This window comes from Rhineura floridana, chromosome 11 (assembly GCF_030035675.1).
Source record: "Rhineura floridana isolate rRhiFlo1 chromosome 11, rRhiFlo1.hap2, whole genome shotgun sequence".
Taxonomy (NCBI): domain Eukaryota; kingdom Metazoa; phylum Chordata; class Lepidosauria; order Squamata; family Rhineuridae; genus Rhineura; species Rhineura floridana.
Window position 1 is genome coordinate 41,936,516 of NC_084490.1, and position 16,217 is coordinate 41,952,732.

At 41.8% G+C, this 16,217-nt stretch overlaps 1 protein-coding gene across 1 annotated transcript in view; it reads left to right on the forward strand.

The window, feature by feature from the left end:
- PPP1R9B (protein phosphatase 1 regulatory subunit 9B) overlaps positions 1 to 16,217 on the forward strand; it is an 83,944-nt gene that overhangs the window by 43,062 nt on the left and 24,665 nt on the right. Inside the window, exons 2-4 of the mRNA XM_061588131.1 lie at positions 2,571 to 2,703; positions 5,728 to 5,848; positions 14,208 to 14,312. Coding sequence (XP_061444115.1) covers positions 2,571 to 2,703; positions 5,728 to 5,848; positions 14,208 to 14,312 — 359 coding nt within the window. The remainder of the gene's footprint in view (positions 1 to 2,570; positions 2,704 to 5,727; positions 5,849 to 14,207; positions 14,313 to 16,217) is intronic.

Sequence of the window (16,217 nt, forward strand, 5' to 3'; positions counted from 1 at the left end):
CAATACCATCTCTGTTGTCTTTTTGGCGCCTGTTGAAAACCTTCCTCTTTCAACAAGAACAAGCCTTTTAAGTTGAGACCTTATCCCAGTCTGCTTCTGTGTTGGAATTGCTTTTTAATATGCTTTAAAAAAAAAGTTTCTTAACCTTTTTAAAAAAAAGTCTTCAAAGCTTTTTTAAAAAATGCTTTTAAAGTTATTTTGTTTTAATGTATTTTAATGTCTGTTTTATGATGTTTTAAAATGTTTTTACTCATTTTAGACATATCTGTCTTGGCGTGAGGAGGGAATCATTTTCCTAGGTGTACAGTGTCAAATCTTCAGGCTTTAGTTCCAGGCAACCAGCTGTTTGGGATTCTACCACCCTTTTTTTTTTTTTTTTCAATAATTTTTATTCAGATTTTCATAAAACATACAAGACAAAATCATAAAACATTCAAAGACAAAAAACAAAATCAAAAATAGTTAAACAAAAAGAAAAAAAGAAAAAAAAAACAAAAATAAAAAATAAAGAGTAAAATATTGACTTCCCATTTGTCAAAGATCAAATCAGTTATAAGTCTATAATATATAACAATCCTGTCTCTTAAGTCATATTATAAAATCACTTTCCTCCAGTAGTTATCTTACTTAATCATCAAATCTCATAAACATTACTTTATTCTTTCCACAAAAAGTCAAAGAGAGGTTTCAATTCTTTAAGAAATATATCTATCAATTTTTTTTTTCCAGATAAGCATATCGATTAATCCATCTCATTACTAATTATGATAATCTTATTGTCATAACCATAGTCAAAATAAACATTTCAATTAATCCATCACATCAGAATCTGTTAGGTTCAGTAATTTCAGTAGCCATTGTTCTATTATCTCTATTAGTTCCATTTTCCATCTTCCATCTTCAGTAGTCTTGTTAAGTCCAGTAATTTCAATATCCAATCTTCCATTATCAGTATTCCATAATAATCTTGCTGTCAAAGCCATAGTCATATAATAAGAGTCTGATGGGAATTACCTCTATCCCAAATATTTTCTTGCCATCCATTCTGAATAGGTTGCTGAAATACTGCTGTAAAATCATATCTCTGTTCTTTTTTTCAAAATACACTGGGTCATCTCTTAAAAGTTTTTCCATTGTCACATGGCTGCAGTTAATTCCATAGATTTTCTCTATATTGGGCTCCATCACATCATTCCAGTCCAGAAGATTATCCATGCCATTGATAACTTTATCTCTAGAATCTTCATTCATTTCTTCAGAGATAACATTGAGTTCCAAACAATAGATTTTATTTCTAAAGTCCATAGACTCCAAATCTTGTTCCTGTTCCACGTTGGTTCCAATCTCCGGGATCTCCTCTCTCACAGGGACCCCTATTCCAGTCTCCAGGGTCACCTCTCTCACAGGGACCCCTGTTCCAATCTCCGGGGTCTCCTCTCTCACAGGGACCCCTTCCAGGGTCACCTCTCTCACAGGGACCCTTATATCTTTAATCTCCTGCTTCATTTTACTCAATTCAATTTTCATTATCTCAATCTCATCCATTATTTTCTGAAACATAGTTATTTCCAGATTTTCAGCCACTTTCTTAATTGCCATTTTAAAAGAAAAATATAGGAAAACCACTTCTTATTTCAGCAACAATTGGGTTAATACTCCAAACTTGGTGACATCACAGTATAAACAGAGCAGACAGCCTTATCTCTCCAATAGTTAAGTAAACAAAATGCAGTTCCCAGGATCGAAACAATTAATGGCAATCGTCAAGAAACAGATTCGTCAAAATAAAATAGACCAAAAAGAGAGTAGTCTCAAAACAGTATAATATTTTTCAAAATAAAAATCTGGAATAGAAATCCCTCTTCTGTGTATATCTTTAGAATGCAAATCCAGGACAGCTTTTTGCAACAAAAACAGAGATAAGCTATTAATTAGTGCGTAGCAGAGAGAAGTTATGGCTCCCCAGTGAGATGTCAAAAACCGATCAATCTGGCAAATCTCTTTTAAACAGCAACAATTTAAGTCAAGTAAAAGAAAAATATAGAAAGAAGGGTGCTTGCCTGTTAGTGCGTTCTCTCTTAGAAGATAAGGTGAACGTTCGCTTTATCAGATAGAGCTTGCTGTTAAAAATCCGTTCCACCTTCGTCGGCTGGACCTCGTCCCATAAATTAATGAGATCTGGTCGTCCCAACAAAAATAGGCTTTGAGGTTAATCTCTTCGTTTCTCCCTACCCGGGAGAAGTTTAATCAGTCAAAAAAAAAAGAAAAAACTGACTGATATATCTGAATAAGCTTCTTTTGAGGCAGGAGCCCGTCTCAAAAGCAGGCACAGGCTAAGTCACCCTTCCCGGAAGTCAAGGGATTCTACCACCCTTGTCAGGGAGTCACAAGTTCAACATTGGTTTGTGGCTACTCGGTGAAGGAAGGGCACTCTACATATTCTCAGATGCACTGAATGACATGTTCCAGTGTGGGCCTTGTAATTGAAAACATTTTCCAGGCTAAGGCTTGGCTCAGATCAGGCCCTGTTCATATCACTGATATTCATTATTTCTTTTTTTCCTATCCAGGTTTTCAGCACCTACTCTAATGAGGAATATGACCGGCGGAATGAAGATGTTGATCCCATGGCTGCCTCAGCAGAATATGAACTTGAAAAGCGGGTGGAGAGGCTAGACCTCTTTCCTGTGGAACTGGATAAAGGTAATTGTAGGAGTGAAGAAATGTGGCACCTGTTGTTGTTATGTGCCTTCAAGTCGATTACGACTTATGGCGATCCTATGAATCAGTGACCTCCAAGAGCACCTGTCATGAACCACCCTGTTCAGATCTTATAAGTTCAGGTCTGTGGCTTCCTTTATGGAATCAATCCATCTCTTGTTTGGCCTTCCTCTTTTTCTACTCCCTTCTGTTTTTCCCATCATTATTGTCTTTTCTAGTGAATCATGTCTTCTCATGATGGTGGCACCTATTAGAGGTAAAAGAAATCCTCTTCTGGAGTGGAGGTGGGACCTTATGCTTTGATCCAGCCGTCTGGGGAATGTTTGGGAAATAAGAAATCCCTTACAGAATGGGGGGAAAAGTCACCCAGAGAGGCTTTGTCAGAGATTTTCAAGAGAAGGATGCATTGGCATCTGCCTTGCCACTGAATTGCAACTTAGCAAAACATTCAGTTCTGTTCATTTGGGCCTGAATAGAGACAATTGTTTCCTGTCCCACTGCAGGTGTTAATTTGCTAAGCAATGCTAAGACGATTCTGTTATCAGCCATCACTGCTACTGTGAAGGGTCACTGTATTCATTTTACATACCTTTAAGGTCAGATTGTATTGCCGCTTCACCCAGCAATGCTAAGATGACTGCGTTATCACCAATTACTGCTGCTAAGAAGAATAATGTTGCATACATTTATGTTCTACTTAAGTTGTCACAAAGTGTATTTTTGCTTTCCATTGTCATTAACACCAACCTTTACATTCCCCACCATTGATTGATTGATTGATTGCTTCCCAATAAGTGTTTTTGACACAGTATATACAACAGAAACATTTTTTAAAAACAATCAAAATACATAATAAAAATAAACATATACATAACAATCTGATAAAAAGATCTTAAAAACACAGATTCCATTTAGTATACATTATAAAATGGCTGAGACACACTTCAGGGAAAGCCCTCTTAAAAAGATAACTCTCCAGTAGGTGCCTAAAAGCAAAAATGCTAGGTGCTTGGTTAAGTTCGATTGGGAGCTGAATGTATAAAGCTGGGAGCTGATTCCATAATGATGGAGCCGCAAAACTAAAGGCTTAGTTTCTAGTTGATGTAAGCATACCTCTGGGGCAAACAGGAGTCTCTCCGTTGTTTTTGCTAAAACAGACTAACACAGCTACCCCTCTGGAAATTGCTACAGGAAGGTCACATCCACACCATTTATTGTTATTGTTGTTACACATTTAAAGCCCATGGCTTCCCCCCAAAAATCCTGGAAACTGTAGTTTTCCTCTCACAGAGCTATAATTCCCAGCACTCTTAACAAACTAATGTTCCCAGGATCCTTTGGGGGAAACCAGGTATTTTAAATGGATGATGTGGATGTAACCAGAATATCTATTAGGTCCCAATTAAGTTCCAGCTCTATAGTAGCTACATTCACATGAGTAAAGGCATTAGGCATTTTGGAAGGGTTTATTCAGGAAGATGTTCCCTTACCCCTGTTCTGTTCACATACGTTTTAAGAACTGGGGTACATAATCCTAGCTTTTTTCCTCTGGAGGATCATATTTAGAGCCTGGTTCATGTTACTCCCACTTCCTTTGGCCACCTTGCCCTGTTGCTGTTCTCTCACCCCATTTCTTCTGGGAGGGTTAGAAGCAAGGAAAATATGCTACTAAGGAGATATACAACCATCACCAAGGATTAGCCTTAGGATAATCCTAAAACTGGTAGGGAGCCTCTGGCCCCGGAGTCAGTCTTGGCCTGACAGGGGATCCACTTCTGGCCATTTTTCCAAAATGATGCCTACCTGCCACTCAGCTGACTTCACTCCATTGGTGGGTGATGTCAGCTGATGGTCAGTGTTCATCTGTGTCACTCACACACAAAGCCAGAGTAGCAGGATAGAACCCCTTGCTCATCAGCTGATGGGCTGGGCAGGGGTTAAATCATTCTCTGTCCTGCAGGGAGAAGCGTGCACAGCCAAAACAGCAGAACTTATCCCACTGTTCATCAGCTGATGATCTCTGCAGAGAGCAGGATTCTCTGCTCATCTGCTGATGAGCAGAGTTCAGTCCTGCTCTGATGAGCAGAAAGTTCAATCCTGCTTGATGCTACTTCATCATGTCTGGAGAATGTGCCAATGAAGCAGACTGCTGCAGAGAGCAGGACTGAAGTCTTCACATATCAGCTGATAAGTGGAGAGTTCAATCCTGCTTGATTTTGCTTCACTGGTTTCTGTCTTCCCTTCCCACACTCAGGTCAAATTTGACAGTGCCCACATGTCAAAGTTGACCCGCAGCAGTTGGGGGAGGGGGAGGAGATAAAGGTTCCCCATCCCATCCTAAGATGTGAAGCATTGATGCCTCATTGGCTCCTATCTGATATGCCCAGATTGGCTCATTTAATGTGTGGATCTTTTTGCCTGTGGTCCAATCCATGTTGTGAATGCACTGTGGACATCCACTTAAATTTCAGCATGAGCAGAGTAATTTCAACCCTTGTTTTCCTTGTTAACAATTCACATCTACGATATGAGAAACATTGTGATTGTGAGTTTTTATTGACTTCTTTCTGTGGTTATCTATCATATTTATTGCATATGCTATCCGATGCTGTAACCTGCCCTGTGACTTTAGTGAAGGATGGGATTTAAAATGAATGAACACTGGATTTGCTCTTACTTCCCTCCCAAAACACTTCTCTTTTTCTTTTTGGACACTTGCATTCTTTCCCTTTTGCACACAGACACACTGCAGTTGCTTTCCTGCCATCTGTCCTCTCCATATTGTCCTGATATAAACAGTCCTCACCTGCTTTCAGGTGCTCTCTTTCTGCCCCCTGGGGCTGGAAACTGAGAACACATTTATCTTCCAAGAACTATGTGGGGTTCCCTGGAGAAAAACCGCACTACCAGATTCCAAATGCAGAATCCATTATCAGATTCTGGTAACTTCCACCCTTGGCACCTCATATTTTAATGAAAGTGTACCTTTTCGTCTCTCTCTTGCAGATTCAGAGGGTCTCGGGATAAGTATTATCGGGATGGGAGCAGGGGCTGATATGGGCCTAGAAAAACTTGGCATCTTTGTCAAGACGGTGACAGAAGGAGGAGCAGCTCACCGAGATGGCAGGTCAGTCTGGTTGACATCAAACCTCTGCCACTGTAAACTCGTTAATTATTGCTAGTTACGTCCAACTTTGTCTCACAGAAAGGAATGCTGTGGGCAGAGGAAAAACCATGCTGGCTGAAAGTGACAGAATGTGATCCTCTTATGATTGTCGACTTACTATAGTGAATGACTCACAAACATTCTATGCCTCTGAGTGAAGGGCTAGTGGCAAGCAACCAAATGATATCATTCCTTCTAATGGTGAACTTGAGTGAATAAGTGATGATCTGTTTGGAAGTAAAACAGGGCCACCCAGAAATAAGGAAGTAGTTTCTGCATACTTGAAGGCCTTCCAAGTATAGAAGCATATGGAAGTATAGAAGCATATAAGTTCATAAATTAAATGAAATATAGAGGAGAAGTCTGGTAAGTTTCCAATGTTGAGGGCATAGAGGTAAGAAATATTCGAGTAATTCATCTCATTGTCAGGAGAGGGAATGTCCAGGATACACTGAATGCCCAAACAGGAACTCCTATCTTTACTACTCCTTTTAGTTGGGGAAAGATTGTATACATTGTTGCCTAGCCACAGCTACACTCAAATCCTGACTTCTTCCACTGTTTTCTATGAGCAGCTCTAAAGGAACAGGATGTTGGACACATTATGTGAATCCAGCAATTAAGTCTACAGTTGAGGGCAGTTGAGCCATGCAATGAAAGGATCAGTTTAAAAATGGAGGAGTGGGAGGGAACTGGAGCTAAAAGCTTATGACATCTAGGACAGTTCCCCCAATCTGGTGTCATCCAGATGTTTAGGACTACTACTCCCACCAGCAGCAGCCAGCACACTTGTTGCAAGCTGGGGCTGATGGGAGTGGTAGTCCAAAATATCTGGAGGGCATCAAGCTGGGGAAAGCTGATCTAGGAGGTATGCAGCCAACCCCAGTCTTAAGCCCTGTAGCACTAAATAGTACAGTAAGGAAAAGGAGGGGGGAAGGTGTCCTCCGTGAGCCCTAAACAGCATAGTAAGGATACTTCTCCAATCTGGCTGGAGCACTGAACAATGTGCCTGTCATGGGTTGAGGATATGCTGCAACATTTTGTTGCAGGTCACTGTCAGACATCCTCTCTTGCGCTGGCCCCAGCACGGATCTCTCATGATCCCACCACTAGGCGTCACTACCTGACACACTGGAAAGCAATGCTGCCCTGAGATTTTGCCTTAGTCTCCTCCTTTAACAGATTGCTATTAAGTGCCTAGGTACACTTTCAGGCCACAACCTCCCCCCCCCCGGATCTTTCTGTCTTTAAAAACTACAGCCCTGGGTTGCCTTTGGATACCTGCTGCTGATACACTAACCATTCACCGCTGGCACCATAGATACTGGTTCCAGCTTTGGTTTTTCCTCTGCTCGCCCTTCTCCTCTGCATGAACCCAGCCAAGGATCAGGCATGTTGTTAAACCAAACAGATTTATTAAGTAACATTGGGAATAAACAAGATTACTTTGAATTCAGTTGTCATGCATGTGGTTACATATAAATGACCTTCAACAAATTATAGTTTCTCTTCATGTACTTTATTCCTAAACCTGCCTCACTACCCATCTAAATAGACATCCACCCCTCACCCTCTTCAACCCAAAATCAAAATCGAACTCTGACCAACTGTCATTCTCCCATGAATACATTCAACCACCCAGACACAACACAGCATTCCTCAACATTCCATCACATGTACTCCCCCCTTCAAACTCACTGTATTTACCATATTTAACCTACAAAACCGGCACTTACCATAAATATTATACAAACACTACAAGGGCATCACAGTCACTACTTCTGGTTTTATAATAAGGGTTTGTCTACATGTTATACTCTACATGAGAGCTGAGAATTCTGAAGCCTGCTTCCTCTTCAACAGGAAGAGAAAACGGGGGGGGCATAAATATATCACCACACAGTAAAGGAGGAGTCTCTGGCTGCTTTTCGCCATCCATTATTTATCTCTTTCTTTATAAAATTCCTAATTTCCCCTAGGAATTGGAAGGGGGCATAACAGGGACAATATACCGTACCAGTAAGGAGAGGTAAAGAACAGAGGGGAAATGTAGCCAAAGGTTACATCCACTCCATAAAGCACATGGCTTCCCCCAAAGAATCCTGGGAACTGTAGTTTACCCCTCACAGAGCTGTAATTCCCATCACAATTAACAAACTACAGTGTGATTTTTCTGTTCTGTCTAGCTTTATTGGCTTCTTAGTGGGAGAGCCAACAAAATTCTTAACAGACAAAACTCTTACATGGTGGAACTGGTTTCATATTGTGAGTGTAATGAGTGGCTAGACTAAGACTCTTATAGAATGATCCTAAGTATGGCTGTGAGCACACTAGTTACTTACAGCAAAGCATTTCCATTGGCCAGCATGGAGGGGGAACAGGCTGATATTGCCGATCAGTTGCGACATCTGTCTGAAGTGAATTTTTTAAAAACACACTCAGGATGATCCCACCAGGTTTTACAGTAAAAAGAGCCAGGTTTGACTAGCATTGTGTGCCCCCATTTTTAGAAAAGAGAGGTGGAGATGCACTGGAACCGCCAGAATAGTAAGTGTGTCTCTACCCTGTGTTTACTCAGAAATAGGACTTACTGAGTTTAATGGGTTGTAATTTCCTAATAAATGTGTTGAGGGCAGTAGCCTTAGTTATTTTATGTATTATATATGAACATACACATTTTTGTATTGTTCCTTAAGTCTTTGGTTCTGGTTACACAAAAAATGTTCAATACTTCTGTCATAAAATTACAGGCAGTAATTGTTCCTAAGCAGGCCATTGGTTTGCAGAGAGGCCTGCATACTCTGGCTGCATAATTGCTAGTTGCTGATGGAGGCAGCTTCACATGGCAGCATGTTCCATATTGACCTTGTTGAATTATTGGCCTGATTCATGTTTCCTTTTAAGTTAGTTGCACAGTGAGGCTTAATCCCAAGTAAGTGTGCATATAGGATGGGAGCCTTAGTTTCTTTTTGATCCATTTTAATCTATCCCTCTTTTCTCCTATGATTTTGGGAAGGGGGTTGCACTGTTATAGTATGCAAATGCAAAACTTAGCATAGGAGCAAGACATAATGACAGTGGACTAACCTGCCACTGGGAACAGCAGGCAGGAACATCCAAACAATTAATTTATGGACAGCATTCCAGCCCACTGGTTCGATCAGAAAAGCTGTCAGTTGCTTTTCTCTTGAAGCCCTCTCCCCTCCACCCTAGCTTCCAGTTTAAAATGTCCCTTCCCAAAAGTGTTTTGGAAAAAAAAGATTTGGGGGGATTTGCTATACATGGCTACAATGTAAGATGAGCCCTTAATCTCAATCCTGTATGTCATAACTACTAGAAACAAACAACTAGAAACTAGACAAATTCATGGAGGATAAGGCTATCAGTGGCTACTAGCCATGATGGCTATGTTCTGCCTCCATAGTTGGAGGCAGTATCCTTCTGAATGCCAGTGTCTGGAAACTGCAGGAGGGGAGAGTGTTCTTGCACAGGGCTTGCTTGTAGGCTTCCCTTGGACAACTGGTTGGCCACTGTGTGAACAGGATGCTGGATTAGATGGGCCGCAAGACTAGATGAGCCACTGGCCTGATCCAGCAGGCTCTTCTTATGTTCTTAAACATTACTGAAATAACAGGTGGGTCCTGTCTAACGATTTATAGTTTTGTTTACCCATTGAAAGTTAAAAACATGTTATTTCTGATGCTTTGGTAGCAGCTCCTGAGCAACGTAATCTCTTCTGGCTTAGTTACAAACCTTGTAAACATTTTCCAGTTAAAAAAAGTCAAACTGTACCCGCCCTACTACGCTATTTGTAATGCTGGAATCATACCTACCGCTGTAGGATTTGCTCTCCGCCCAAAATAGTTTGTTGTGAAATTACTGCTGGAAGTTCTGTAGTTTGAAGATAGCAATTAAAACCTTGAAGGCTCTGGCCTCTAACAGGTGTACAAGGTAGAAAGAACACCATGGTTGACGGCAACAAGACATACAGTGATGGAATCTCTGATGTGTTGTGTGTTTCAGTAATCATGACGTGGGGGACTTGATATTATAGAAAGGCAGCAAGCAAACAAATAAACAGCATTGTAAATTATTACTGCCTTGCTGGGTCAGCGCATCCAGCTCAGCACTCCAGGTGTGGTCAGTCACATGCTCCAGCTGTCCATCTACCCATGACAGAAGCAGCCAATTACTGGTGTTTATACCCATCAACTATTCACCAGTGGCATAATACCACTATTGAATATGAGGGGAGATCTATTTTCCTCTCATAGCTATTGATTTTGCTATCATCCATGAATTTGTCTAGTGGTCATCATACATCTTGTAACAGTGATGCCCACAACATAGTTGTTGGATGAATTGTCTGTTCTGAACTCAGGACCCATTGCCAAGGAATGTGATTGGATGACCCTGAGTTCTAGAACTGTGCAAGGGTAACTCCATCAATCATTTTGGAAACCTTTGTCATGCTTCCTCCCCCCTTTATCTTGTTTTAATTGGTGAGTTAAAATGCACTGAAAGACCATGAGGAGGACAAATTGGCGAGGGGGGAGGCAAAGGATAATCAGAGGTGTAAAGGGGGCAGAAATGAGTAGAGCCCTCCTCCAGCAGCACATTTCTATGCATGGCTTAAGAACATAAGAACATAAGAAGAGCCTGCTGGATCAGGCCAGTGGCCCATCTAGTCCAGCATCCTGTTCTCACAGTGGCCAACCAGGTGCCTGGGGGAAGCCCGCAAGCAGGACCCGAGTGCAAGAACACTCTCCCCTCCTGAGGCTTCCGGCAACTGGTTTTCAGAAGCATGCTGCATCTGACTAGGGTGGCACAGCACAGCCATCACGGCTAGTAGCCATTGATAGCCCTGTCCTCCATGAATTTGTCTAATCTTCTTTTAAAGCCGTCCAAGCTGGTGGCCATTACTGCATCTTGTGGGAGCAAATTCTATAGTTTAACTATGCGCTGAGTAAAGAAGTACTTCCTTTTGTCTGTCCTGAATCTTCCAACATTCAGCTTCTTTGAATGTCCACGTGTTCTAGTATTATGAGAGAGGGAGAAGAACTTTTCTCTATCCACTTTCTCAATGCCATGCATAATTTTATACACTTCTATCATGTCTCCTCTGACCTGCCTTTTCTCTAAACTAAAAAGCCCCAAATGCTGCAACCTTTCCTCGTAAGGGAGTCGCTCCATCCCCTTGATCATTCTGGTTGCCCTCTTCTGAACCTTTTCCAACTCTATAATATCCTTTTTGAGATGAGGCGACCAGAACTGTACACAGTATTCCAAATGCGGCCGCACCATAGATTTATACAACGGCATTATGATATCGGCTGTTTTATTTTCAATACCTTTCCTAATTATCGCTAGCATGGAATTTGCCTTTTTCACAGCTGCCGCACACTGGGTCGACATTTTCATCGTGCTGTCCACTACAACCCCGAGGTCTCTCTCCTGGTCGGTCACCGCCAGTTCAGACCCCATGAGCGTATATGTGAAATTAAGATTTTTTGCTCCAATATGCATAATTTTACACTTGTTTATATTGAATTGCATTTGCCATTTTTCCGCCCATTCACTCAGTTTGGAGAGATCTTTTTGGAGCTCTTCACAATCCCTTTTTGTTTTAACAACCCTGAACAATTTAGTGTCGTCAGCAAACTTGGCCACTTCACTGCTCACTCCTAATTCTAGGTCATTAATGAACAAGTTGAAAAGTACAGGTCCCAATACCGATCCTTGAGGGACTCCACTTTCTACAGCCCTCCATTGGGAGAACTGTCCGTTGATTCCTACTCTCTGCTTTCTGCTTCTTAACCAATTCCTTATCCACAAGAGCACCTCTCCTCTTATTCCATGACTGCTAAGCTTCCTCAGAAGCCTTTGGTGAGGTACCTTGTCAAACGCTTTTTGAAAGTCTAAGTACACTATGTCCACTGGATCACCTCTATCTATATGCTTGTTAACACTCTCAAAGAATTCTAATAGGTTACTGAGACAGGACTTCCCCTTGCAGAAGCCATGCTGGCTCTGCTTCAGCAAGGCTTGTTCTTCTATGTGCTTAGTTAATCTAGCTTTAATAATACTTTCTACCAGTTTTCCAGGGACAGAAGTTAAGCTAACTGGCCTGTAATTTCCGGGATCCCCTCTGGATCCCTTTTTGAATATTGGCGTTACATTTGCCACTTTCCAGTCCTCAGGCACGGAGGAGGACCCGAGGGACAAGTTACATATTTTAGTTAGCAGATCAGCTAACTGAAGGAGAGGGCTTTCCTCTGGCAGCCTGGTTGGCCTCTGTGCTGGGTGCAGGGGAGGAATAGAGTACTCAATCCATTCTCTGCAAGCCTTTCACACACCTCATGTAATTTCTCGTTGCCTCTGGCTATCAGCTTAAATATAAGACTGATTAAGCAGAATTTAAAACAAAGCATACCCTGTCAGATTCCAGCACAGTCAAAAAGGAGACAAATGTATTGATGTGTCTTCTGTAGTGCTCCAGTATGTGATAAATAAATTATTCCCTCCTTATACTCGTATCTGTCGTTTGCTTATGCTCTTGGATTCCTTTAAAAGAATGTCTGATTGGCAGTGTGATGTGCATTTTCACTAATAAATCAGTCATCAGGATCTTTCTTAATTGTATCCTGTAGGGAGACTGCTGCGGTCCTCAGGTCCTGCTTGCAGGCTTTCCATAGGCATCTGGTTGGCCACTGTAGATGGCTAGAGTAGATGGGCCTTTCCCCTAATCCAGAAGGGCTCTTCTTATGTCTCTACAACTGTAGCTACATGACAAGGGTGGGAATCCCTTTTGGTCCAGTGGGCAAGATCCTTATCAGTCCCCATCCCCACGGAAGACTCAGCTGCGCAGCCACTCCAGCTGAAGAGTGGTGACTTCAACCCTGCTTTCTGCAGGGGTCGGCTGCACAATCTAGTGCAGCTGATCCAGCTATGTTTCTACCTGCCCCCACCTCACATCATATATGACATCAAGTGTGGTTTGAGGAAAAGAGCCTTGTGGGCCAAATTGGGACCCATGCTGGGCTGAGTTTGGCCCATGGGTCGGAGGTTCCCCTCTCTTGCCACATGATGTTATCTTACTTGGGATTGGCTTTTAGGAGCTAAGACTGAGATGCTATAGGGCTGGCCTTTAAAATCTCTTTTTCATTGTTTGGTCTCCCAAAGTTTTTAAAAGAGTATTATATCATTATTTTTAATGTACCATTACGCATCATGAGGATTTGTGTGTGATAAGGTAGTATATAAGTTGAAATAAATATATTACACGTAAATTGTTATAGTAGCTCCTTAATAAATTGTTACCCATCCCAGATCATTGATTTAAATAAAGAAGCAACCACTGTCTCTTTGATGGGATGGAACACCTTAATGCTGGCTGTGTATTTTCTCACAGAATTGAAATGTTTAAAAAGGGAGATGGGGGAGGAAGAGAAGCAACTCTGGTGCTAAATGCCAGCAGGGCTGCTGCTCGCTGTCATGGCAACCAACATGGCTCCCTGCCCAGTACCAGGGGCACCAGTGAAATATAAACAGGGGGTATTCATGGGAGAAAACTTGGTAAGATTACAGAAATCACTCACCAAGTTGCATCCGGCCAGGTTCTTTTGCATGTTCAGATTTTTTATTTTTTATTTTGCATCTGGTCAAATGCTGTAGAGAATCCACCTGGTCTCTTTTAAAACTGCCCTGCCTAGGTTTCTTTTCCAGTTGTTCGTCTCTTTTTGATTCTCTTTTTAATCTTGAAAGAGTAGCATTTCTGTTTTACAAGGGATGTTATCAGTGAGGCCTACACAGGCTCATCCTCTGACTTGTGGCTTTTTCTCACAACCCACTGTGAGCTGTGTTGGCATGACCGCAAACAGAGACAAGGGTACTTCTAGTATTTAAACTCACATGGAGAAGCACCAGCATGTGGGGGTTTGTGGTGAAAAAAATGTTGGGTTTGGATGGAGGAGACCAAAGATCAAGGCCCCAGATTAGCTGTGAAGCTCATTGAGCCCGTCAAGGCACTATCATTCAATCTAACTTACTGGCAACCAAATGAGAATATAAAGACCTTCATATACTGAAAAAGTGTCCTAGAGTTGGCCGATTAAAAATAACTGCAGTATTGCAGATTGATAAAAATAACACATCTTCCATTTTCTCCACAAATGAGAATGTGGCCACTTTCCATGATGTGAGCTGGGATTTGCTGTTTAATAATTACCGAATATGGGAATTTTTCTCCTTGACTTTGCACATGCTCATGCACCTGTACTGTCAATCCCATTCTAATTTTCTCCATCCTTTCCTTCCTCAGGATCCAGGTAAACGACCTAATCGTCGAGGTGGATGGCACCAGTTTGGTGGGTGTGACTCAAAGCTTTGCTGCCTCCGTGCTGAGGAATACCAAGGGTAGAGTCCGGTAGGGGAACGGTGTGCACCCCAGCTTTGTGATGGGACCAGAATATGTTTTGTTTGTCTGTCTGAAAAAAAACAGATACAGAGGAGCAGAAATCCTGCTTCATTCAGGGAGAGCCCTGTTGCATCAGGGGAAAATGTTCTATGAGCAGTCATTTTGTTTCCTGTGAAATTGTTGTGGGAGTAAGGTGGCAGCTGATAGGTTTTCCTGTCAGCGGTGACATTGCTTCCTCCGTTTATTTATGTAGAGTTGAGCAGATATGGGAATGTATTGCTTTGGTGAGTTCATGACATCATTACATCAAGGGGCTATAATCTTAATGGTTCTCTAGAGATACTTCTAGCTCCCAATTGAAGTTGATATAATGTTCTATGTGCAAGGCAAGAGCAATGGAAATATACAGGAATGAATGTAAAAACCAAATAAAGCAGGCAGGTTAGACTCTCCTTATTACAGTGCTTTCAGCTAATCATGCCGAAGAAGTTTAAAAGAAGCTAGATGAGGATGACATCTTTTTTTTGCTGGCAGAATTCATGTCGTCATCGTTGTCCCCCCCACCCACCCCGTCCTCTGTCAGGGCTTCTGTGCTTATAAATGTCTGCTGCCAGATAGAAATTCAACAGATGGAGATGCAGTGATGAATGGCTTTATCTGTTAGATTTCTACCTGTCACTTATTGGGGTTTTTTTTAAGGCACTAAAATGTAGTTTAAAGACTCCCTTTTGTTGTGGTGCTTTGAAAGTAGAGAACAAGCTACATAGCGTTTAAAACACTAAGGAAGGGGCAGGCAAGATTGTGTGATGGACAGAAGTTAAACCGGTTTGACTTTACCCTCATCATGGAGATATGGTGGGGACAGTCTGCACCTGTGGAAAGTCCACCTGTTACACAGTCATTTAAGGATATATTCCTCTTTAAGGAATATATCAAAGCATATTCCAGTAAATTCTCAGCAGGTAATTGTATCTGCATGCAAAATCTTCTACTTCAGTTCTGACAGGGGGCAGGTATCAAACCTCTTAAACATCTGGTTCAACATTCCTCATTTCATTTTCTGGTCAAGTAGGCTCTTCTCTTTTTTGCTGTTACTTCTGCTTCTAAGTGCCCAATTCAAATCTCCTTTTCTTCTCCTCTCTGGCAAATCTTTCTGCACCTCAACAGAGAGTGAAAATGCTGTCTTAAATTTGGTTTGATAGCATTACTTGGACAGGGAAGAGGCAGGAGCATTGAGATTTCAATACACTTGTTCTTTGTAACTCTTATCTCTTGTGAGGACATGCACTGGCTGTGTTCATACATCAGAATAAGCCAGGATTTTTGGCTTACAGTGCAAAAGTATGGAACGCATTTGCTTTGGCTTCACTCCTACCTTTACGCAAGCAGGACTAGTTCAGCGTGACATGTGAACCCAGGTTCCTAGTTTCTTACCCTCAAACAAGCCAGGATTGTAAACCAGGGTTTTAAGTTGGCTTACAGATCCTGGCTGGTTTAGGACCAATAAACCAGGATCCTGGGTTCGTACGTGATAGGAAGATATCCCTTTTGGTTAGTGTCACCCACTCACATGAACTAACATGCTGCTCATTGACAGTAGCCGCATGACATGAATGGCAGCTTTTGACCTCTCTACTTTCCTTCATACTCACTACCAACCCAGCTACCCTTTCCTCCTTCAAAACCCAAACATTCTAACCCAAACATCTAGTGGGAAAGGTTTTTTGGGGGGGAGGGGTGGGACAAAGGAAAATGAAAACAAGGGTACTGAATTTCAAAGCACAGCAACAAAAGGGATCCTCTGTCCCTCCCTGCCTTATTTCATTTTTTTTACAGTTATTGTTATATATTTCCAATGCTCTTGCCCAGCAGTTCACAGAGAATTTTGACTACAACCGGAAGGATGGGCTGGGT